Source organism: Bombina bombina, chromosome 1 (assembly GCF_027579735.1).
Source record: "Bombina bombina isolate aBomBom1 chromosome 1, aBomBom1.pri, whole genome shotgun sequence".
NCBI lineage: Eukaryota > Metazoa > Chordata > Amphibia > Anura > Bombinatoridae > Bombina > Bombina bombina.
The window spans coordinates 1,467,035,214-1,467,060,213 of record NC_069499.1 but is presented as its reverse complement, the minus strand read 5'-3'; the positions used below and the strand labels follow the sequence as shown (position 1 = coordinate 1,467,060,213).

The following is a 25,000-nucleotide window of genomic DNA, read 5'->3' as shown; positions in this document are numbered from 1 at the left end:
GAAAAGAAAAAAGAAAGAGAAAAAGAAAAAAAAAAGAAAAAAGAAAGAGAAAAGAGAAAAAGAAAGAGAAAAAGAAAAAAAAAAGAAAAAAGAAAGAGAAAAGAGAAAAAAAGAAAGAGAAAAGAAAGAGAGAAAAAGAGAAAGAGAAAAGAATTAGAGAAAAAAGAAAGAGAAAGAAAAAGAAAGAAAAAAAGAAAGAAAAAGAAAAAGTAATTGAACACGAGAGAGAGGGAGATCGATCAATTTAACATGGGAGAGAGAGAGAGAGAGTGAAAGAGCGCAATTGAACACGAGAGAGAGAGAGCGCAATTGAACACGAGAAAGAGAGAGCGCAATTAAACATGAGAGAAAGAACAATTGAACACGAGAGAGAGAGACTGAACACGAGAGAGAGAGCGTGAGAAAGAGCAATTGAGCACGAGGAAGAGCAATTGAACATGAGAGATAGAGAGAAATTGAACACAAGAGAAAGGGGAGAGAGAGTTGAACAGCAGATAGATCACTCTGTGAGTTTATTGTTAAACCCTTAACAACCAGTGACATACCCTGTACATCTTCAGTCTTTCAATGGGGCTTGATTTTTTTAATAGAGTGGTGAGGCCATGCTATTCTAGGGGGCCTGCTGGAGAGAGGGAGGTTGTAATAGCGTGATACTATAAAATATACATATATATTCTATTGATTTTTTAGAATATTTTACTACATCTATAATAATTATTTACATTAATTATAAATATTTTTCAATATTTTATATTTAATAAATACATAACGCACCTTAATATAACCTGTTGAGTTAATGCACATGAAGAACTATTGTACTCCTGTCGGGTTTGCGCACATAAGTCTGACAGCAGTATACTAATTCTTCATGTGCGCTAACCCAGCATGAGTTCTCTTAAAGTGATGGTAAATACTAGAGTTTTTGTAACACTAGGATTTACAAGTGCTACAAATAAAAGTGGACTTTTAGTGATGAAGTGTTAAAACTTCATGCTGAAAGTTCCTTTATTTGCAGCAAGTTTATGTTGAGCTGAGCGCCTCTTGCCGCCCCCGGAAGAATGCTATGTCCTCAATGAGGTGACATTTCCAACTCTTAGCCTGCCTTGTGCCAGATGGCTAGCACGCTATTGGTTAAAAGGTGAAAACATCACCTTGTTGAGCAAATCACGTTTTGCTGTGGGCGGCCAGAGGCACTCAGCTCGGCATAAACTCACAGGCACATAAAGGTATTTTCAGCATGAAGTTTTTATACTTTATGCTGGAAAGTCCCCTTTATTTGTAGCACAGGTAACTGATTTACCATCACTTGAAGGTGCATTAATATTTTTCAATATTTTATACTTAATAAATACATAATACATGTAAATAATTATAGATATAAGTAAAATATTCTAAAAAATAATAATCTATAGAATATATATGTATATTTTTACAGTCTCTATACTTATTTTTTCTCAGTATTTTATATTTTAACAACGCGCCATAAGATCACTAATTCTGCATGTGCGATAACCCAACACCGCTTCACACCTAAAACACAAAACCCGAAGCACGGCACGCATATTTTACATTCCTATGTACAAAAATACTTATTTGTTATCGATCGCTTGCTAACCCGACACTGCGCATTATCAACTGCCCTAAAGCCGTGTGTTAGGAATACTTCAAATTCCTATGTTTTTCACATAGAAGAGCATACATATTTACACATATAAAACACAGATACACATGTATACATACACAGAGATTATATATATACACACACACACACACACACACACACACACACACACACACACATATATACATTGATACATATATACACACAGACAGAGACACACACACATTGGAGTCCTTTCCAATCAAACACTTTACCATATTCCTTAAAACATTTCTAAGAATATTAAAATGATATATTTTTTATTAAAAAGTGATACTTTGATATGTTATGTGAAAAATGTGTAATTTGAAACCCTTACACTTTACTTCAGGTCTCAAGTCACGCTAAATATTGAAAGTATAGGTTGACCTAGAGCAATGACGGCCGCACTAACTCTTCTCTGGTAAACATGGCTTTCCATTGAATTGTAATATCAAGCAGTGTGCTGATGTTAGCGCTGCCCAGCGATATAGTTATCATTTGCAAGGCACTTGTAATCCGACACATTATCATTATTATACACTAGGGGGCGCTAATACTATGTGTCAATCTGGCCAATATTATACAGTCTCCAACTGGGGATAAATATAACAAAAGATGATGTGAAGTTTTAAGTACAAGTGATAGTCACCAATGGAGAAATACCCAATCGTCCTCTAATAATGATATCCAAGGTGTCACCACAACAGATACCAAATATATAATCCTTCAATGGATAAAGCCAACGGCACAGGCTGCTCTTCTTCCTCAACCCATGGTACATCAGTGTTAAAAAAAATCAAAGAAAACAAAGAAGGTGACTAATGTATGTTTTAATAAAAAAAATAAAAAAAGATAATCACTCAATCCGCAGTGTACCAACTCACTGGCCCAGTTCAGCTGGAACATCAGAAGCTGCTCAATGAGAGATTCCAAGCTGGATACAGAAGGCGGGCTACTGCTCTGTTAAGTGTCATACACAGCATATCACCAAGAAGAAAAACAAGTGTAGACACAATCAAGGGGGTCAAAGTGTATTATCCCTCAATTTATAACACTTTTTTCTGTGTAAGAATACATGCAATTTCCTCAGGCATGGATAACCTTGTCAGAAAAATCTTTAAATATGAGATGGCAGCCTATGAAACATCCGCCACCCTCCTAAAATTCAGTCCAATGTGCTAAATATATGCCACACCAAGGGACAGATTACAAGTGCAGTGCTAAATATCGCTTTTTTGAAAGCGATATTTGCGCTCCACTGAGCAATACCAGAGCATGCTAATGAGAACTGGCTTTAAATAGGCTCTAATGGGAGCCTCGTTCTGAAGCTGTCAGAGATGACACAGAACCTATACAGGCTGCAATTTGGGGGATAATCCACTATCACCTTCTTGACTGGGTCTACACTTGTTTTTAATCGACTTTTGTTTTAATAACATTTATGTCACTCTTCTTGGTGAGTGCCGTGTATGACACCTTAAAGGTGAAAACAGCAGCCTTCCGTATACTGCTTGAGATCCCTTGTGGAGCAGTTTTTTATGTTCCAGCTGTCCTGGGCCAGTGAGCTGGTATACTGTGAATTACCAGCACGTGCATAATAGCACATTGGGTATAGTACCCTGATTTACCTATTGTGATTGCCTTTTAAGAAGATTGATTGATATGAACATGAGGTGCCTTCTTTGTTTCCTTTTTTACCAAATTTGAGTGCTGTAAAAAACAAACAAACAGTCTTGATACCTTGTTAAATACATTGTAATACCAAAGCACCTGCTTGCCACATCAAAACATCTGATCTAATATTTGTTACTGAACATTCCACTTGCTTTGACAGAGAAAGAGCAAATGTTTTTCAGTCCGTATGTAGAAGCCTTTAACATTTTTCGGTCTATGGAAATGCTGATTTTGCTCCCCTATTCAGTCCCTTGCTAGGTTTCTAAGAGTCTGAATGTAAAAACTGTATTAGGTACAAATTAAACAGTACCTTTAGAACCACCATAACATTTTGCATCTCCCACTATTTTTTTTAAAAAAAGGTCTTCCCCTTAATTGAAAATACTACAGTGTTTTGAATGTGCAGATGCCAAGTTCAAAGCATCTAATGTTAACATTTTCTAGGTCATATGGCACAGCAAGATCAATTTTACGGAATGTTTTACATATGAGAAAATGTCCATTAATGTGAGTACCACTAATGTTGACTGCAGACAAGAGACAATGGATGGTGAGTTTATAAGATTTTCTGACAAGAATTAAAAGGAATCCAAAATATTTTTATAGGTGATTTGTCAAAAAAATCTATCCATAGTGTGACGCAAGGGCAATCCAAGCAATGGAAGCATCATGGCTGTCCTCCTCAGCTGAAATTTTCATGTCCAATGCAAGTGCTGGCAAGTTTATGGCATCCATGTTTTGGAATGCAGTGGGAATTATGATGATTGATTATCTAAAGCGTGGAGGGGCAATAACAGGGGACTACTACTTCAGCTTGATCAGAACATTGTGCAAAGCAGTTAAAATAGAAGAAATGTCAAGCTGAACCAGTAAGTGGCGCTTAACCAAGATGATGCTCCCCATGCACAAGTCCTTTATTGGCCTTCATTAGACCTTGCCGGCGGACTATCACATATTCCCACATGATGCTGGCTGTTCATGAGTAGCTTGGTAGTTGAGAAACATTTTTTTTTTGTAAGGCATAAAAATGTTTCAAAATAATTGAAAAATAAAATAAATAAATAAAATCTGTCTAAGTGTTTTCTTCTAGAACAGCTTATGTCTGGGTGCTAGAAACCCCACTCACTGGTGTCTTCTACCAGGACACAGATCCTCCTTTATGGTTTTGTCAGCACCCCAGCATTGCAACATACCTTCAAACACCGTCTGTGCTATTTAAGAGCAATGCAGGCATCTGTTACCTGTTTGTTCAATCAGCTACCTGCTGGTGGATTCTGATCCTGTCCTTCAAGCACAATATTCTGCTGTCCATACCATGCATACAGTTTTTTTTGCAGGCCATTACCTATTACCATGACCTTCAGGCCAGTAAATGCTAAATTGTCCCACTGGCTGTTTACTACAGTGCCTTTCTTTTCCACATAACCAGCTTAATATTTCTTGCTCATTCTCAATAACTATCTAGGGATGTCAGGCAAGCAATTTTGATTAGGCAAATTTGTTATAACAGACTGCTTTTTCATCAAATGTTAATGAATTTATACACATCATTTGTGATATTTGTACCCATCACTTGTGAAATTTTAATTACCTATATTTGTATGGAGATCACATAGATTTATTTGTGATATATTCTGTATGTAGATTATTGGCCATCTTGTTATCAACCTTATCAACCTTCAGAAATCCCAGTCAAAACAGTCTAGGTCACAGACTGTCATTAGAAATGGTGGCTGCATCTTCTTCTACCTACTGCTCAATCCCTCCAAGACTGAACTATATTAGAAACCTAGATTGCAATCTTTAAGAAATACACAAGATGTATTATGCTCAATGTCTTCATCTTCTAGCTGATGATATATGGATATTACATATTGTATATAGCAGGGTTGTTCAAACCATGGGACGAGACCAATTATTGGGTTGCGACTTGTGTGTGTGTGTGTGTGATAGAAGAGTGTGTGTGGTGTGTGTGTGTGATTTTTAGTCATTTTGCTAAAAACTGCAGCTATCTTTTTTATAGTACAGAAATTTGTAGACTAAGCATAAAAACATAAATTATGGTTACCTGATAAATTAATTTCTTTCATTGTGGTGAGAGTCAACGATCCTTACTCTTGGGAATTACTCTTCTCTACCACTAGGAGGAGGCAATGATTCCCAAACCCCAAGAGCTCTATAAAACCCCTCCCACATACCTCAGTCTAATGCATAGCCAAGCAAGTGAGGTAAGAAAAAGGAATAAGAGCCATAAAAGGAGCAGGGAAAAATAGTGTGCAAAAGAAAAAAATAATCCCAGAAAAAAACAAAGGGTGGGGTTTCCTTCACTCACCACCATAAAAATGTATGATCAGGTAATAAATTATGTTTTCTTTCATACAGTCCACAATCCTTACTCTTGGGAACTAATACCTAAGCTGTGGAGTCCACGAGTAACATAATTAATGCACTTAAAATAAGTAAATCAAACAGACAAGTGCCTGAAAAACCTTTCTACCAAAAGGCTGCTTTATCAGAAGAAAAAACATAAAAATGTTAAGAGTTTAGTAAAAGTATGCAAAGAAGACCAATTAGCTGCTTTGCAAATTTGATCAACTGAAGCCTCATTCTTAAAAGCCCAAGTAGTGGCAACTGACATCGTAGAATGAGCAGTAATCCGCTGCGGCGGAGGTTGACCTACTTCCAAATAAGCTTTGTAAATCAAAATGTTTTAACCAAGAGGCTAAAGAAATAGCAGAGGCCTTCTGATCTTTCCTAGGGCCAGAAAAAAAGAACAAACTAGAAGTTTGTATAAAATCCTTAGTATTAAAAAAATAAAATAAAAAAAACAATGATCATCAGGAAGATTAGCAATTTTTCTTTGGAACAAAACTGAAAGAGCTGAAATCTGCCCTTTCAGAGAACTGGCAGAGAGACCCTTATCTAGACCATCCTGCAAAAACAGCAAACTTCTAGAAATCCTGAAAGAATGCCAGGAAAAAAACATTACTGATACACCAAGAAAATAAGGCCTTCTAGACCTTGTGATAGATCTTCCTAGTAACAGGTTTGCAAGCCTCAAATCAGATATGTCTCAGAACTAAGCATTCAATTTCCATGCCATCAAGTTTAGAGACTTGTGATCCGGATGGAAAAAAGGACCTTGGGACAGGAGGTCTGAACCGCAGAAGAAGAGGCCAAGGAGGGCAGCTAGACATCTTAACCAGATCCGCATACCAAATCCTGCAAGGCCAAGCTGGGGCAATCAGGATTACAAACACCTTCTACTGCCTTGGAAATAACTCTGGGAAGAAGAACCAGAAGTGGAAATGGATAAGCAGGCTGAAATCAACAAGGAACTACTAGAGCATGCACTAACTCTGCCTGAGGATCCATGGACACAAAGTACTTGGGAAGTTTGTTGTTCAAATGAGACGCTATCAGATCAATATCTGGGAGACCCCAAAGATCCTCAATCTGATAGAACACATATTGATGAAGAGACCACTCCCCTGGATGTATAGACTGATGACTGAGAAAGTCTGCTTCCCAATTATTCACTCCTGGGATGTGAATTACAGAGACTAGAATTGGCTTCTGCCCAGGAGAGAAACCGAGACAACTCCATCATTACAAGGGGACTGCGAGTCCCCCCCCCCCCCGATGGTTGATATAAGCTACTGCTGTAACATTGTCTATCTGAAAACGGAGATGCAAATCCCTTTTCAGCAGAGACCAAAACTTGAAGGGCCCTGAACATTTCTAAAACATTGATTGGTAACCTTGCCTCCCGAGGATCCAAAACCCCCTGTGCGGTTGGAGACCCCAGACAGCTCCCCAACCTGAAACACTTGCATCTGTAGTAATCCCAGTCCAGGTAGGATGAGCAAAAGAAGCCCCCTGAATAATACACTGATGATTCTGCCATCAAATTAGAGACTGACTTGAACTGGGATCCAAAGATATCTTTGGAATAGCTGAGTATAATCCTTGCACCATTGACACAGCATACAAATCCAGCAAATGAAATTGCATCTGTGGCTGCAATTATGAGACCTTTACTTCTATATACAGGGCCACTAAATTAAATAAGAGAGACTGAAGGTTTAGACAGGCTGACACCAATTGTAACCATCTCTGCTCTGTTAGAAAAAGACTCATGGATACTGAGTCTATTTGGAAACCAAAGAAAGCTGTGTTTGTCTGAGGAACCAAAATACCTTTTTTTTAAATGGACCCTACAATCATGCTTTTGAAGAAGCAACAAGAGTTGGTTGGTGTGAGATTCTGCCTAAGGAGAAGAAGGAGCTTGAACCAAGATATTGTCCAGGTAAGGAAACACTGCAATACACTGAGTTCTGGTCACAGATCCTCTGTAAATATTCTTGGAGCTGTAGCCAGACCAAATGTTAGAGCAACAAACTGAAAATGCATGTCCAGAAAGGCAAACTTCAGGAATTGGAAATGTTCTCTGTGAATTAGAACATGAAGGTAAGCATCCTTTAAATCTATTGTGGACATAAACTGACCTTGCTGAACAAAAAGCAGAATAGTTCTGATAGTTTCCATTCTGAAAGATGAAATCCTTACAAACTTGTTCAGAGCTTTTAGATCCGGAACTGGTGCCTTCCATCTTTGCAGGAACAGGGGATGGAAAATTATTCAAATTTCTTCATTGTACCAAAGGAACTGAAACAATCACTCCCATATCTTCCATATCTGAGACAGATTGAAGAAAAGCTTAAACTTTTACAGGATTCCTTGGAACATTGAACAGAAAAAAACATTCCTCTGGGAAGCCTTGTTCTGAATCCTATTCGATATCCCTAAGAAACAATATTCCGAACCTAAGGATCTGCAACAGAATGAAACCAAGCTCCTGAAAGAGGCTTAATCTGCCCCCTACCAGAACTTCTGGGGCCACACCTTCAAGCAGTCTTGGAAGTAGGGATAGATATCTTACCCTGCTTTGACTTGTTCAAGTTAGCATTAGGTCTCCAGGCTGAACCAAAGGAACTTTGCTTTTGAACAGAGGAGTCAATTTTCTTTTCCTTATTCTGACGAAAGTAATGAAATCGATTAGTAGCCTTAAATTGCCCTTTAGACTTTCTGTCTTGAGGAAGAAAAACCCCTTTACCTCCAGTAAAAACTGAAATAATAGAATCTGAATCAGAACGAAATAACTTCTTTCCCTGAAAGGAAAGAGACAAAAATTAAGTTCTAGACACCATATCAGTAGACCAGAATTTAAGCCATAAGGCCCTTGTGCTATTGACATGCTTTCGACATTAATCTTCATAATATCAAACACAGCATAAAAAATAAAATAATTGGCACTCTGAAGCAAACCCAATAGATTTGCATTCTCAGGGTCATTAGAATACTGCTCTAAAAGACTATACAACCAGTAAGTAGAAGCAGCAGCTACATAAGCAATAGAAATAGCTGGTCTGAGAATATAACCAGCATGAAAAAAAGGCCCTTCAATGAAAATATTCAATTTTTTTGTCTAAAGGGTCCTTAAAAGAAGTACCCTTTTCCAAAAAAATAGTAGTATGCTTAGCCAGAGTGGAAATGGCCCCATCCACCTTGGGATCTGTTTTCCAGAAATCTAGCATAAGGTAAAGGAGATATTTTTTAAAACCTTGTAAATGGAGTAAAAATACATACCTGGCTTAGACCATGCCCTAGAAATCATGTCAGAGGCAGCATCAGTCACAGGAAAAACCTTAGGGAGATTAACAGTAGTCCTAAAAACTGAATTTAAATGATTACACGGTTTATCATCTTAGGATCTTTAACCCCTAAAGTAACTAGAACCTCTTTTAAAAGAGAACAAATACGTTCAACTTTAAACAAAAAAGATGAAATATCAATTTCAACTTCAGATGAGCAATCCTCATCCCCAGAGGAAACTCCACCATCTGAAGAAAAAAACAGTATCCCTGGTCTCAGGACACATTGCACTTCTAGGAGGTAAAATCTGAACGAACTTTCACTTTTATTTGAAGGCGAGAGAGCAGCCAACCCTTCAGAAACTGCCACCCCTTGATAAAAGTTTTCATGGCAGGAGGCACTACCTCTTTAGTGTTGAAGAAACTGATGGCACTACCTCGGCATTAACCTGTAATGAACAAAGAGTAGCTGCATTAGTACCCAAAGAATCAGCATTAGCTTGGTCTGTTTGCATTAACAAATCTAAACACGAGTCACATACAAGAGCTGAAGAAGGCACTTCAGCTTTCTTACAATAAGCACACCTAATAATGTTAGAAAGGTGTTCAAGAGACTCAGTTTCTTTGGTAGATTTAGGGACAAAATCCTGTTTTGCTCCATTATAGCATAATGCAATGCAATAAACACTATTAAACCCTGTTAAAAAGCTCTTTAGGAATGGAAACCAATTACCCCCTACTAAGCAGCTTTAACAGGAACGAAGAGTGCTAGATCAAGCCGGACAAAAAAAAAAAAAAAAAAAAAAAAAAAAAAGAACAGGAGAAAACATTACCTCCAAACGCTCGCCAAACAACAAACAGGTAAAAGAGGAGATTGTGCGAGCCAAAAACCCAACGTGCACATAGCCGAGTGAATGTACACTAACCCAATGTGTGTAAACCAATGCATGGAAACGTGGACTAGGCCGACAGGCAAACCTGGCATGTGAAAAAAAAAACTATAAAGACTAATGAGACGCCCGGTAACCCGATGAGCGGAAACCCAATGCTTGAAAACCAGGCCTACGTGTGAAAAACTAAGAGAGCTAAAAAAAGTGCACAAAAGCAAGGGGGTAGTGAAAGGGATCCATCCCAGGGCCATATATAAAATATATATACATACCCCAAATACATCCCGCTGACAAGCACTGTACTCTGAGGGGACATATAGACTGAAAAAACCCTCTCTCTGAAGAATCATATGCACATCTTCATTCTTCAACCGACCTCCAGCGAAGTAAAGACTAAGGTATGTGTGAGGGAGGGTTTTTATAGAGGTCTTGGGGTTTGGAAATTTTTTGCCTCCTCCTAATGAAGAGCAATTCCCAAAAGTAAGGATCATGGACTCTCACCACCTGTATGAAAGAAATTAGGGTTCCAAAGGTATGTGGTATTATTGCACTAGGTCTTGGGGGGAAAAAGTTTGAAGAACCCTGGTAATGTTGAAGCAAATGAAAGTGATGCAGCAAAGCTGTAAAAAGAGCTCTAGAAACTATCACCTGAAAATCTCTGAGTAAAAAGATATTTTACCTCAAAATGTCCTCAATTACCACATCCCATTTTAAAGGGTCTTTAAGCAGCCATTCAGGATGCTAATCCTGAGGACTTGCAAGGGAGCGTGCATCTGGCATGTGCAGGCTCAGTCATGTTATTTCCTTCCCAGTTTAACAAAGTTTACTATGAAATCTTGCAAGATTTCAGTGAAATCACTGTAAAGAAAAATGAGACATCAGTAATGAGCACCTACTATTGTGACCTGAAGAAATGTTAAGGTAAAATATCTTCTTTTTTTACATAGATACTCAGGTGATATTTTCTTGCCAATTTTTAAGAATTAAACAGCATCCCTTTCAAGTGATTTAGCATTTGGGTATTATGTCTCTTTATTGTGTTGTCAAAATTAACATGAGCAAAAAACAGGATTCTCTCATATATACATTTATATGTGTCAAAAGGGGCACCTGGTTATAATTTCATACCTGTAAGTGTTCTTGCTACTCAAAGGGTTGATATAGAACAGGGTATAGCATACAAGATGTGAGGCAAACAGGAAAAAAGGAAGTCCTAATAAATTAAATAAAGGCAAAAGAAAAAAAACCGAGAAAAAAAAAACCACACACACTTGCAGAACAGCCAAGATGGGGGAAGAGAGGAGAAAATTAAATTTGATATCCTGTGAAAATAGACATTGATGTTTTTCTTAAACCAATTTGAGAAACAAGCTTTTCTTAAGAAGATTTTTAAATTGAGCATTAAGAAGTTTTTTAAATTAAGCTGCAGATCATTCTTACAAAGCAAATTTAGCCTGCATAAAGCTGTATATAGGTATATATTATAGCTAGCAATTTTTATTGACCTCTGAATTTCCTTACCTGCACATAAACAAAAAGAATTAGCAGAAAATGTACAAAAGCAATGCACTGACCCATTCGTGCATTTAAAAAAAAAAAAAATCTTCAAGGGATAGAAGGGACAAAAATGAAATGTGCCTGAATGAATTTCAATTGTAAATAGCAGCAATTTTGCATTATAGTTCTATTATAAAAAAATGATTCTATAAAAAACATAATTTATGCTTACCTGATAAATTTATTTCTCTTGTAGTGTATCCAGTCCACGGATCATCCATTACTTGTGGGATATTCTCCTTCCCAACAGGAAGTTGCAAGAGGATCACCCACAGCAGAGCTGCTATATAGCTCCTCCCCTAACTGTCATATCCAGTCATTCGACCGAAAACAAACAGAGAAAGGAGAAACCATAGGGTGCAGTGGTGACTGCAGTTTAATTAAAATTTAGACCTGCCTTAAAAGTACAGGGCGGGCCGTGGACTGGATACACTACAAGAGAAATAAATTTATCAGGTAAGCATAAATAATGTTTTCTCTTGTTAAGTGTATCCAGTCCACGGATCATCCATTACTTGTGGGATACCAATACCAAAGCTAAAGTACACGGATGATGGGAGGGACAAGGCAGGATTAAGCGGAAGGAACCACTGCCTGAAGAACCTTTCTTCCAAACACAGCCTCCGAAGAAGCAAAAGTATCAAATTTGTAAAATTTTGAAAAAGTGTGAAGCGAAGACCAAGTCGCAGCCTTGCAAATCTGTGCAACAGAGGCCTCATTTTTGAAGGCCCAGGTGGAAGCCACAGCTCTAGTAGAATGAGCTGTAATCCTTTCAGGGGGCTGCTGTCCAGCAGTCTCATAGGCTAGGCGTATTACGCTCCGAAGCCAAAAGGAAAGAGAGATTGCCAAAGCTTTTTGAACTCTCCTCTGTCCAGAGTAAACGACAAACAGGGAAGATGTTTGACGAAAATCCTTAGTAGCTTGTAAGTAAAACTTCAAGGCACGGACTACGTCCAGATTATGTAAAAGACATTCCTTCTTTGAAGAAGGATTAGGACACAATGATGGAACAACAATCTCTTGTTTGTTATTCTTGTTAGAAACCATCTTAGGTAAAAACCCAGGTTTGGTACGCAGAACTACCTTATCTGCATGAAAAATCAAATAAGGAGAATCACATTGTAAGGCAGATAGCTCAGAGACTCTCCGAGCCGAGGAAATAGCCATCAAAAACAGAACTTTCCAAGATAAAAGTTTAATATCAATGGAATGAAGGGGTTCAAACGGAACTCCTTGAAGAACCTTAAGAACCAAGTTTAAGCTCCACGGGGGAGCAACAGGTTTAAAAACAGGCTTAATTCTAACCAAAGCCTGGCAAAACGCCTGGACGTCTGGAACCTCTGCCAGACGCTTGTGCAAAAGAATAGACAGAGCAGAAATCTGTCCCTTTAAGGAACTAGCTGATAATCCTTTGTCCAAGCCCTCTTGGAGAAAGGACAATATTCTAGGAATCCTAACCTTACTCCATGAGCAATTCTTGGATTCACACCAATAAAGATATTTACTCCATATCTTGTGGTAGATTTTCCTGGTAACAGGCTTTCGTGCCTGTATTAAAGTATCAATGACTGACTCGGAGAAGCCACGCTTTGATAGAATCAAGCGTTCAATCTCCATGCAGTCAGTCTCAGAGAAATTAGATTTGGATGATTGAAAGGACCTTGTATCAGAAGGTCCTGTCTTAGAGGCAGAGTCCATGGTGGAAAGGATGACATGTCCACTAGGTCTGCATACCAAGTCCTGCGTGGCCACGCAGGTGCTATCAGAATCACCAATGCTCCCTCCTGTTTGATTTTGGCAATCAGTCGAGGGAGCAGAGGAAACGGTGGAAACACATAAGCCAGGTTGCTTGGTTGAAGAACCAAGGCGCTGCTAGAGCATCTATCAGCGTCGCTTCTGGGTCCCTGGACCTGGATCCGTAACAAGGAAGCTTGGCGTTCTAGCGAGACGCCATGAGATCCAACTCTGGTTTGCTCCAACGATGAATCAACTGAGCAAACACCTCCGGATGGAGTTCCCACTCCCCCGGATGGAAAGTCTGACGACTTAGAAAGTCCGCCTCCCAGTTCTCCACGCCTGGGATGTAGATCGCTGACAGATGGCAAGAGTGAGACTCTGCCCAGCGAATTATCTTTGAGACTTCTAACATCGCTAGGGAACTCCTGGTTCCCCCTTGATGGTTGATGTAAGCCACAGTCGTGATGTTGTCCGACTGAAATCTGATGAACCTCAGTGTTGCTAACTGAGGCCAAGCCAGAAGAGATTTGAATATCGCTCTTAACTCCAGAATATTTATTGGAAGGAGTTTCTCCTCCTGAGTCCACGATCCCTGTGCCTTCAGGGAATTCCAGACTGCACCCCAACCTAAAAGGCTGGCATCTGTTGTTACAATTGTCCAATCTGGCCTGCGAAAGGTCATACCCTTGAACAGGTGTACCCGAGACAACCACCAGAGAAGAGAATCTCTGGTCTCTTGATCCAGATTTAGCAGAGGGGACAAATCTGTGTAATCCCCATTCCACTGACTCAGCATGCATAATTGCAGCGGTCTGAGATGAAGGCGCGCAAATGGCACTATGTCCATTGCCGCTACCATTAAGCCGATTACCTCCATACACTGAGCTACCGAACGGCGCGGAATGGAGTGAAGAACACGGCAAGCATTTAGAAGTTTTGATAACCTGGACTCCGTCAGGTAAATTTTCATTTCTACAGAATCTATAAGAGTCCCTAAGAAGGAGACTCTTGTGAGTGGGGATAGAGAACTCTTTTCCTCGTTCACTTTCCACCCGTGTGACCTCAGAAATGCCAGAACTATCTCTGTATGAGACTTGGCAACTTGAAAGCTTGATGCCTGTATCAGGATGTCATCTAGATACGGAGCCACCGCTATGCCTCGCGGTCTTAGAACCGCCAGAAGTGAGCCCAGAACCTTTGTAAAGATTCTCGGGGCTGTAGCCAACCCGAAGAGAAGAGCTACAAATTGGTAATGCCTGTCTAGAAAGGCAAACCTTAGAAACCGATGATGATCTTTGTGAATCGGTATGTGAAGGTAGGCATCCTTTAAGTCCACTGTGGTCATGTACTGACCTTCTTGGATCATGGGTAGGATGGTCCGAATAGTTTCCATTTTGAAAGATGGAACTCTGAGGAATTTGTTTAAGATCTTTAGATCCAAAATTGGTCTGAAGGTTCCCTCTTTTTTGGGAACCACAAACAGATTTGAATAAAAACCCTGTCCTTGTTCCGTCCGCGGAACTGGATGGATCACTCCCATAACTAGGAGGTCTTGCACACAGCGTAGGAATGCCTCTTTCTTTATCTGATTTGCAGATAGCCTTGAAAGATGAAATCTCCCTTGTGGAGGGGAAGCTTTGAAGTCCAGAAGATATCCCTGAGATATGATCTCCAACGCCCAGGGATCCTGAACATCTCTTGCCCACGCCTGGGCGAAGAGAGAAGTCTGCCCCCTACTAGATCCGTCGCCGGATAGGGGGCCGTTCCTTCATGCTGTCTTAGAGGCAGCAGCAGGCTTTCTGGCCTGCTTGCCTTTGTTCCAGGACTGGTTAGGTTTCCAGGCCTGCTTAGATTGAGCAAAAGTTCCCTCTTGTTTTGAAGCGGAGGAAGTTGATGCTGCACCTGCCTTGAAATTTCGAAAGGCACGAAAAACATAATTTATGCTTACCTGATAAATTCCTTTCTTCTGTTGTGTGATCAGTCCACGGGTCATCATTACTTCTGGGATATTATCTGCTCCCCTACAGGAAGTGCAAGAGGATTCACCCAGCAGAGTTGCTATATAGCTCCTCCCCTCTACGTCACCTCCAGTCATTCGACCAAAGACCAACGAGAAAGGAGAAGCCAAGGGTGAAGTGGTGACTGAATTATAATTTAAAAAATATTTACCTGCCTTAAAAAAAACAGGGCGGGCCGTGGACTGATCACACAACAGAAGAAAGGAATTTATCAGGTAAGCATAAATTATGTTTTCTTCTGTTATGTGTGATCAGTCCACGGGTCATCATTACTTCTGGGATACCAATACCAAAGCAAAAGTACACGGATGACGGGAGGGATAGGCAGGCTCATTATACAGAAGGAACCACTGCCTGAAGAACCTTTCTCCCAAAAATAGCCTCCGAAGAAGCAAAAGTGTCAAATTTGTAAAATTTGGAAAAAGTATGAAGCGAAGACCAAGTTGCAGCCTTGCAAATCTGTTCAACAGAGGCCTCATTCTTAAAGGCCCAAGTGGAAGCCACAGCTCTAGTGGAATGAGCTGTAATTCTTTCAGGAGGCTGCTGTCCAGCAGTCTCATAGGCTAAACGTATTATGCTACGAAGCCAAAAAGAGAGAGAGGTAGCAGAAGCTTTTTGACCTCTCCTCTGTCCAGAATAAACGACAAACAGGGAAGAAGTTTGGCGAAAATCTTTAGTTGCCTGCAAGTAGAACTTGAGGGCACGAACTACATCCAGATTGTGTAGAAGACGTTCCTTCTTTGAAGAAGGATTTGGACACAAGGATGGAACAACAATCTCTTGATTGATATTCCTGTTAGAGACAACCTTAGGTAAGAACCCAGGTTTAGTACGCAGAACTACCTTGTCTGAGTGAAAGATCAGATAAGGAGAATCACAATGTAGGGCTGATAACTCAGAGACTCTTCGAGCCGAGGAAATAGCCATTAAAAATAGAACTTTCCAAGATAACAATTTTATATCAATGGAATGAAGGGGTTCAAACGGAACACCCTGTAAAACGTTAAGAACTAAGTTTAAACTCCATGGCGGAGCAACAGTTTTAAACACAGGCTTGATCCTAGCTAAAGCCTGACAAAAGGCCTGGATGTCTGAATTTTCTGACAGACGCCTGTGTAACAAGATGGACAGAGCTGAGATCTGTCCCTTTAATGAGCTAGCCGATAAACCCTTTTCTAAACCTTCTTGTAGAAAAGACAATATCCTAGGAATCCTAACCTTACTCCAGGAGTAATCTTTGGATTCACACCAGTATAGGTATTTACGCCATATTTTATGGTAAATCTTTCTGGTAACAGGCTTCCTAGCCTGTATCAGGGTATCAATAACCGACTCAGAAAAACCACGTTTTGATAAAATCAAGCGTTCAATTTCCAAGCAGTCAGCTTCAGAGAAGTTAGACTTTGATGTTTGAATGGACCCTGAATCAGAAGGTCCTGTCTTAGAGGTAGAGACCAAGGCGGACAGGATGACATGTCCACTAGATCTGCATACCAAGTCCTGCGCGGCCATGCAGGCGCTATTAGAATCACTGATGCTCTCTCCTGTTTGATCTTGGCAATCAATCGAGGAAGCAGCGGGAAGGGTGGAAACACATAAGCCATCCTGAAGTTCCAAGGTGCTGTCAAAGCATCTATCAGAACCGCTCCCGGATCCCTGGATCTGGATCCGTAGCGAGGAAGTTTGGCGTTCTGGCGAGACGCCATGAGATCTATCTCTGGTTTGCCCCAACGTCGAAGTATTTGGGCAAAGACCTCCGGATGAAGTTCCCACTCCCCCGGATGAAGAGTCTGGCGACTCAGGAAATCCGCCTCCCAGTTCTCCACTCCCGGGATGTGGATTGCTGACAGGTGGCAAGAGTGAGACTCTGCCCAGCGAATTATCTTTGATACTTCTATCATTGCTAGGGAGCTTCTTGTCCCTCCCTGATGGTTGATGTAAGCTACAGTCGTGATGTTGTCCGACTGAAACCTGATGAACCCCCGAGTCTTTAACTGGGGCCAAGCTAGAAGGGCATTGAGAACTGCTCTCAATTCCAGAATGTTTATTGGCAGGAGACTTTCCTCCTGACTCCATTGTCCCTGAGCCTTCAGAGAATTCCAGACAGCGCCCCAACCTAGAAGGCTGGCGTCTGTTGTTACAATTGTCCAGTCCGGCCTGCTGAACGGCATCCCCCTGGACAGATGTGGCCGAGAAAGCCACCATAGAAGAGAGTTTCTGGTCTCTTGATCCAGATTCAGAGTGGGGGACAAATCTGAGTAATCCCCATTCCACTGACTCAGCATGCACAATTGCAGCGGTCTGAGATGTAGACGTGCAAAGGGTACTATGTCCATTGCTGCTACCATTAAGCCGATCACCTCCATGCATTGAGCTACTGACGGGAGTTGAATGGAATGAAGGACACGGCATGCATTTAGAAGCTTTGTTAATCTGTCCTCTGTCAGATAAATCTTCATTTCTACAGAATCTATAAGAGTCCCCAAGAATGGAACTCTTGTGAGAGGCAAGAGAGAACTCTTCTTTTCGTTCACTTTCCATCCATGCGACCTTAGAAATGCCAGAACTAACTCTGTATGAGACTTGGCAGTTTGAAAGCTTGAAGCTTGTATCAGAATGTCGTCTAGGTACGGAGCTACCGAAATTCCTCGCGGTCTCAGAACCGCTAGAAGGGCACCCAGAACCTTTGTGAAGATTCTTGGAGCCGTAGCCAATCCGAATGGAAGGGCTACAAACTGGTAATGCCTGTCTAAGAAGGCAAACCTTAGATACCGGTAATGATCTTTGTGAATCGGTATGTGAAGGTAAGCATCCTTTAAATCCACTGTGGTCATGTACTGACCCTTTTGGATCATGGGTAAGATTGTCCGAATAGTTTCCATTTTGAACGATGGAACTCTTAGGAATTTGTTTAGGATCTTTAAATCCAAGATTGGCCTGAAAGTTCCCTCTTTTTTGGGAACCACAAACAGGTTTGAGTAAAACCCTTGTCCCTGTTCCGACCGCGGAACCGGATGGATCACTCCCATTAATAATAGATCTTGTACACAGCGTAGAAACGCGTCTTTCTTTATTTGGTTTGTTGACAACCTTGACAGATGAAATCTCCCTCTTGGAGGAGATAATTTGAAGTCTAGAAGGTATCCCTGAGATATGATCTCTAGCGCCCAGGGATCCTGGACATCTCTTGCCCAAGCCTGGGCGAAGAGAGAGAGTCTGCCCCCCACTAGATCCGGTCCCGGATCGGGGGCCCTCGGTTCATGCTGTCTTTGAGGCAGCAGCAGGTTTACTGGCCTGCTTGCCCTTGTTCCAGGACTGGTTAGGCTTCCAGCCTTGTCTGTAACGAGCAACAGTTCCTCCCTGTTTTGGAGCAGTGGAGGGTGGCGCTGCTCCTGCTTTGAAATTCCGAAAGGGACGAAAATTAGACTGTCTAGCCTTAGCTTTGGCTTTGTCTTGAGGTAGAGCGTGGCCCTTACCTCCTGTAATGTCAGCAATAATTTCTTTCAAACCGGGCCCAAATAAAGTTTGCCCCTTGAAAGGTATATTAAGTAATTTGGACTTAGAAGTTACATCAGCCGACCAGGATTTTAGCCACAGCGCCCTGCGTGCCTGAATGGCGAATCCTGAATTCTTAGCCGTAAGTTTGGTTAAATGTACTACGGCCTCCGAAATGAATGAATTAGCTAGTTTAAGGACTCTAAGCCTGTCCGTAATGTCGTCCAGCGTAGCTGAACTGAGGTTCTCTTCTAGAGACTCAATCCAAAATGCTGCCGTAGCCGAGATCGGCGCGATGCATGCAAGGGGTTGCAATATAAAACCTTGTTGAACAAACATTTTCTTAAGGTAACCCTCTAATTTTTTATCCATAGGATCTGAAAAAGCACAGCTATCCTCCACCGGGATAGTGGTACGCTTAGCTAAAGTAGAAACTGCTCCCTCCACCTTAGGGACCGTTTGCCATAAGTCCCGTGTGGTGGCGTCTATAGGAAACATCTTTCTAAATATTGGAGGGGGTGAGAACGGCACACCGGGTCTGTCCCACTCCTTAGTAACAATTTCAGTTAATCTCTTAGGTATAGGAAAAACGTCAGTACTCGCCGGTACCGCAAAGTATTTATCCAACCTACACATTTTCTCTGGTATTGCAACAGCGTTACAATCGTTGAGAGCTGCTAAGACCTCCCCTAGTAATACACGGAGGTTTTCCAATTTAAACTTAAAATTTGAAATATCTGAATCCAATCTGTTTGGATCAGAACCGTCACCTACAGAATGAAGCTCTCCGTCCTCATGCTCTGCAAGCTGTGACGCAGTATCAGACATGGCCCTAGAATTATCAGCGCACTCTGTTCTCACCCCAGAGTGATCACGCTTGCCTCTTAGTTCTGGTAATTTAGCCAAAACTTCAGTCATAACAGTAGCCATATCTTGTAATGTTATCTGTAATGGCTGCCCAGATGTACTAGGCGCCATAACATCACGCACCTCCCGGGCGGGAGATGCAGGTACTGACACGTGAGGCGAGTTAGTCGGCATAACTCTCCCCTCGCTGTTTGGTGAAATTTGTTCAATTTGTACAGATTGGCTTTTATTTAAGGTAGCATCAATACAGCTAGTACATAAATTTCTATTGGGCTCCACCTTGGCATTGGAACAAATGACACAGGTATCTTCCTCTGAATCAGACATGTTTAACACACTAGCAAGAAACATGCAACTCGGTTACAAGTTTATTTAATAAAAACGTATTGTGCCTCAAAAAACACTAAACGATTAAATGACAGTTGAAATAATGAACTGAAAAACAGTTATAGCATCACTCTTAACAAACAACACAACTTTTTAGCAAAGGTTTGTTCCCATTAGTAAAATAACACTAATTAAATTTTAAACATAAAAATTACAGAGCAACGTTTTAAATCACAGTCACTATTAAATCTCACAGCTCTGCTGAGAGAATCTACTTCCCTTCAAAGAAGTTTGAAGACCCCAGAGTTCTGTCAAAGATGAACCGGATCATGCAGAAAATATAAGTGTAACTGACTGAAAATTTTTTGATGCGTAGCAAAGAGCGCCAAAAAACGGCCCCTCCCCCTCACACACAGCAGTGAGAGAGAAACGAAACTGTCATAATCAAAACAAGCAGACTGCCAAGTGGAAAAAATAATGCCCAAATATTTATTCACTCAGTACCTCAGAAATGCAAACGATTCTACATTCCAGCAAAAACGTTTAACATGAATTAAATACCTATTAAAAGGTTTAATGTACTTTTACAGAGTAATTCCGGTGAAATACCATCCCCAGAATACTGAAGTGTAGAGTATACATACATGTCATTATATCGGTATAGCAGGATTTTCTCATCAATTCCATTCAGAAAATAAAAACTGCTACATACCTCAATGCAGATTCAACTGCCCGCTGTCCCCTGATCTGAAGCTTTTACCTCCCTCAGATGGCCGAGAAACAGCAATATGATCTTAACTACTCCGGTTAAAATCATAATAAAAAACTCTGGTAGATTCTTCTTCAAACTCTGCCAGAGAAGTAATAACACGCTCCGGTGCTATTGTAAAATAACAAACTTTTGATTGAAGTTATAAAAACTAAGTATAATCACCATAGTCCTCTCACACCTCCTATCTAGTCTTTGGGTGCAAGAGAATGACTGGAGGTGACGTAGAGGGGAGGAGCTATATAGCAACTCTGCTGGGTGAATCCTCTTGCACTTCCTGTAGGGGAGCAGATAATATCCCAGAAGTAATGATGACCCGTGGACTGATCACACATAACAGAAGAAATTAAACTGTTTGGCCTTTGCTTTGGCCCTGTCCTGAGGAAGGGTATGACCCTTACCTCCAGTAATGTCAGCAATAATTTCCTTCAAACCAGGCCCGAATAAGGTCTGCCCCTTGAAAGGAATGTTGAGTAATTTAGACTTTGAAGTCACGTCAGCTGACCAGGATTTAAGCCATAGCGCCCTACGCGCTTGGATGGCGAATCCGGAATTCTTAGCCGTTAGTTTAGTCAAATGAACAATGGCATCTGAAACAAATGAGTTAGCTAGCTTAAGTGTTCTAAGCTTGCCAATAATTTCAGTCAATGGAGCTATATGGATGGCCTCTTCCAGGGCTTCAAACCAGAATGCTGCCGCGGCCGTGACAGGCGCAATGCATGCAAGTCTGTAAAATAAAACCTTGTTGAATAAACATTTTCTTAAGGTAACTCTCCAATTTTTTATCCATTGGATCTGAAAAAGCACAACTGTCCTCAACCGGGATAGTAGTACGCTTTGCTAAAGTAGAAACTGCTCCCTCCACCTTAGGGACCGTCTGCCATAAGTCCCGTGTAGTGGCGTCTATTGGAAACATTTTCCTAAATATAGGAGGTGGGGAAAAAGGCACACCCGGTCTATCCCACTCCTTGCTAATAATTTCTGTAAGCCTTTTAGGTATAGGAAAAACATCAGTACACACCGGCACCGCATAGTATTTATCCAGCCTACACAATTTCTCTGGTACTGCAACTGTGTTACAGTCAGAGCAGCTAATACCTCCCCAAGCAAGACACGGAGGTTCTCAAGCTTAAATTTAAAATTAGAAATCTCTGAATCAGGTTTCCCCGAATCAGAGATGTCACCCACAGACTGAAGCTCTCCGTCCTCATGATCTGCATATTGTAACGCAGTATCAGACATGGCCCTTACAGCATCTGCGCGCTCTGTATTTCTCCTAACCCCAGAGCAATCGCGCTTGCCTCTTAATTCAGGCAACCTGGATAATACCTCTGACAGGGTATTATTCATGATTGCAGCCATGTCCTGGCGCCATATTAGCGTGCATCCCCTGAGCGGGAGGCTAAGGGTCTGACACGTGGGGAGAGTTAGTCGGCATAACTTCCCCCTCGTCAGAATCTTCTGGTGATATTTATTTTATAGTTAAAGACTGATCTTTACTGTTTAAGGTGAAATCAATACATTTAGTACACATTCTCCTATGGGGCTCCACCATGGCTTTCAAACATAATGAACAAGTAGTTTCCTCTGTGTCAGACATGTTTAAACAGACTTTCAAGCTTGCTAGTCTCATTGCTAAACACTTTAAACAAGTTTACAAGCAATATAAAAAACGTTACTGCACCTTTAAAAAACACAAATTTTGTCAAAATTTGAAATAACAGTGAAAAAAGGCAGTTACACTAACGAAATTTTTACAGTGTATGTAACAAGTTAGCAGAGCATTGCACCCACTTGCAAATGGATGATTAACCCCTTAATACCAAAAACAGAATAATAAATGACAAAAACGTTTTTTCAAACAGTCACAACAACTGCCACAGCTCTACTGTGGCTTTTTACCTCCCTCAAAAACGACTTTGAAGCCTTTTGAGCCCTCCAGAGATGTCCTGGATCATGCAGAGGGAAGCTGAATGTCTCTGTCAGTATTTTTAGCTGCACAGAAAAGCACTAAAAAAGGCCCCTCCCACTCATATTACAACAGTGGAAAGCCTAAGGAAACTGTTACTAGGCAAAATTCAAGCCAGCCATGTGGAAAAAAACTAGGCCCCAATAAGTTTTATCACCAAATACATATAAAAACGATTAAACATGCCAGCAAACGTTTTATATTACATTTTTATAAGAGTATGTATCTCTATTAATAAGCCTGATACCAGTCGCTATCACTGCATTTAAGGCTTTACTTACATTAGTTTGGTATCAGCAGCATTTTCTAGCAAATTCCATCCCTAGAAAAATATTAACTTCACATACCTTATTGCAGGAAAACCTGCACGCCATTCCCTCTCTGAAGTTACCTCACTCCTCAGAATATGTGAGAACAGCCATGGATCTTAGTTACTTCTGCTAAGATCATAGAAAACGCAGGCAGATTCTTCTTCTAAATAATAAAAATAACAAACTTTTGATTGAAGAATAAACTAAGTATAAAACACCACACTCCTCTTACGACCTCCATCTTTGTTGAGGCTTGCAAGAGAATGACTGGATATGACAGTTAGGGGAGGAGCTATATAGCAGCTCTGCTGTGGGTGATCCTCTTGCAACTTCCTGTTGGGAAGGAGAATATCCCACAAGTAATGGATGATCCGTGGACTGGATACACTTAACAAGAGAAAGTTATTACTAGTTCATCGGCATACGAACATATGCTACTTGTAACTAGGGTATCAGGATTCAAACACCATGCCTGCTCATAGAGCTGGAGGTGATGTGTATTGCGTTAGCAAATACTTTTTTGTTTTTGTTTCCCACAAGCCACTGCTGACTCTGAGAAGGTGTGGTGTTTCAATGCTGGTGCACGGTCCACTCACATCATATGTGCGTATGCCATTAAAACTAAAATTTTACTAGAAGCATTTTTACAAGTATATTGCAAAATATTATTATATTCAAAAGTTGAATGCACCCATTCAAATTTTAGTTTTGACCTTTCCATCCCTTTCAGCACTAGGTTTTTTTTTTTATTATTATTTAGGGATGGTCAATTTTCTAACACTTGGGAGTCCCTTATAAACCTTTATAAATGTATTGCTATTTAAAAAAAAAAAGTTGTGACCATCACAGAGGATCACGGTTTCCTGAGCCCACAAAAACTAAAGCGGAGGGCACCATGTGGCCCTTGGGATGCCAGTTGGCCCTCCTTAGTCTAAATCCTAATTGAATGATATATATATGAATAACATACTTGAACTGGCAACAGTCGCGCTATTAACGCGAGTGCCGGGGAAATAATATTGAAAATGAAAAAAAAGATTTGTAATATCCTATGATAGGACTACAACAATCTGTTAGGATAAACCATTTGCAGATTTAGTCACTCTTTTGCAGTGGGTCTGCTGTTACGGATTTTCAGTTATTAATGCATGTGTGTTGCAATTTTTCCATTTCATTCCTTATAAATTATACTTTTTTTCTATAAAAGTAGTTTTATCAAAGGGATATGAAATATGAGCCCCAATTTTTATCTTTCATGATTCAGACAGAGAATACAATTTCATTAATCCTTTCAATTAACTTAATTCCCTTGGTATCCTTTGTTGAAGGAGTTGACATATACGACTGGGAGCTAGTTGAACACATCAGCCACCAATCAACAGCTAGCTCCCAGCATCCCAGTAATGCCCTGCTGCTTGTGAGTCTACCTAGAATACTTTTTAACAAATATACTAAGGGAATGAAGCAAATAAGATAACTGAAGTAAATTGGAAAGGTGTTTAAAAGTGCTATGAATCACAAAAGAAAACAATTTGAGTTTCATGTCCCTTTAATTGTGGTGCCAAGAGGTCTACTAATTAATTGTGTAGATTAGGATTTCTGGTGGCAGTGCTCTGCATGTCAAGCTTCTGCTATAGCACACTTTTCTGGTTTGAGTGTCCTTTATTTTATTTCCATATTAAGGACACCTGAAAGAGCACCTTTTTGCATTTTTTTTTTACTTCTCACCTTCCTTTACCCGCCAACACCAAAGCTAAGAAGTTTATGCTCTGAAAAATAAGTTAAACACAAAGGAACAACTTCAAACAGTAGATCTTATGAGCTCCAGCAGAAGCGCCACACAACTTAAACTTACGAATGTTGACCTTTTATAAGACTTGTATAATCCCACTGACTGCGGGTACAGAGGGCTTGCACTCTTGTGTATCGTATACCCGTAGGGCATAGCGTAACCCTATAAATAAGGAACGTACAGTGCTATGGAGCATTGGTAGTAAACACAGAGATCTAACAAAAGCAACAGCATTCCAAGTCTGTTCTACTGTTAATTTAGAATTTTTTTAATAAAGCAAAATTATAAATAATTGTAT

The 25,000-nt window shown here is 40.5% G+C and overlaps 1 protein-coding gene across 4 annotated transcripts in view; it reads right to left on the bottom strand.

Annotated features, from left to right (window-relative positions):
- Window positions 1-25,000, bottom strand: part of BAIAP2 (BAR/IMD domain containing adaptor protein 2) — a 549,446-nt gene that overhangs the window by 56,525 nt on the left and 467,921 nt on the right. Inside the window, exon 13 of one of the 4 annotated variants that reach the window (XM_053706634.1) lies at window positions 4,578-4,580. The exons of the other annotated variants lie outside the window; for them this stretch is intronic. Coding sequence (XP_053562609.1) covers window positions 4,578-4,580 — 3 coding nt within the window. The remainder of the gene's footprint in view (window positions 1-4,577; window positions 4,581-25,000) is intronic. 4 annotated transcript variants of the gene reach the window in all.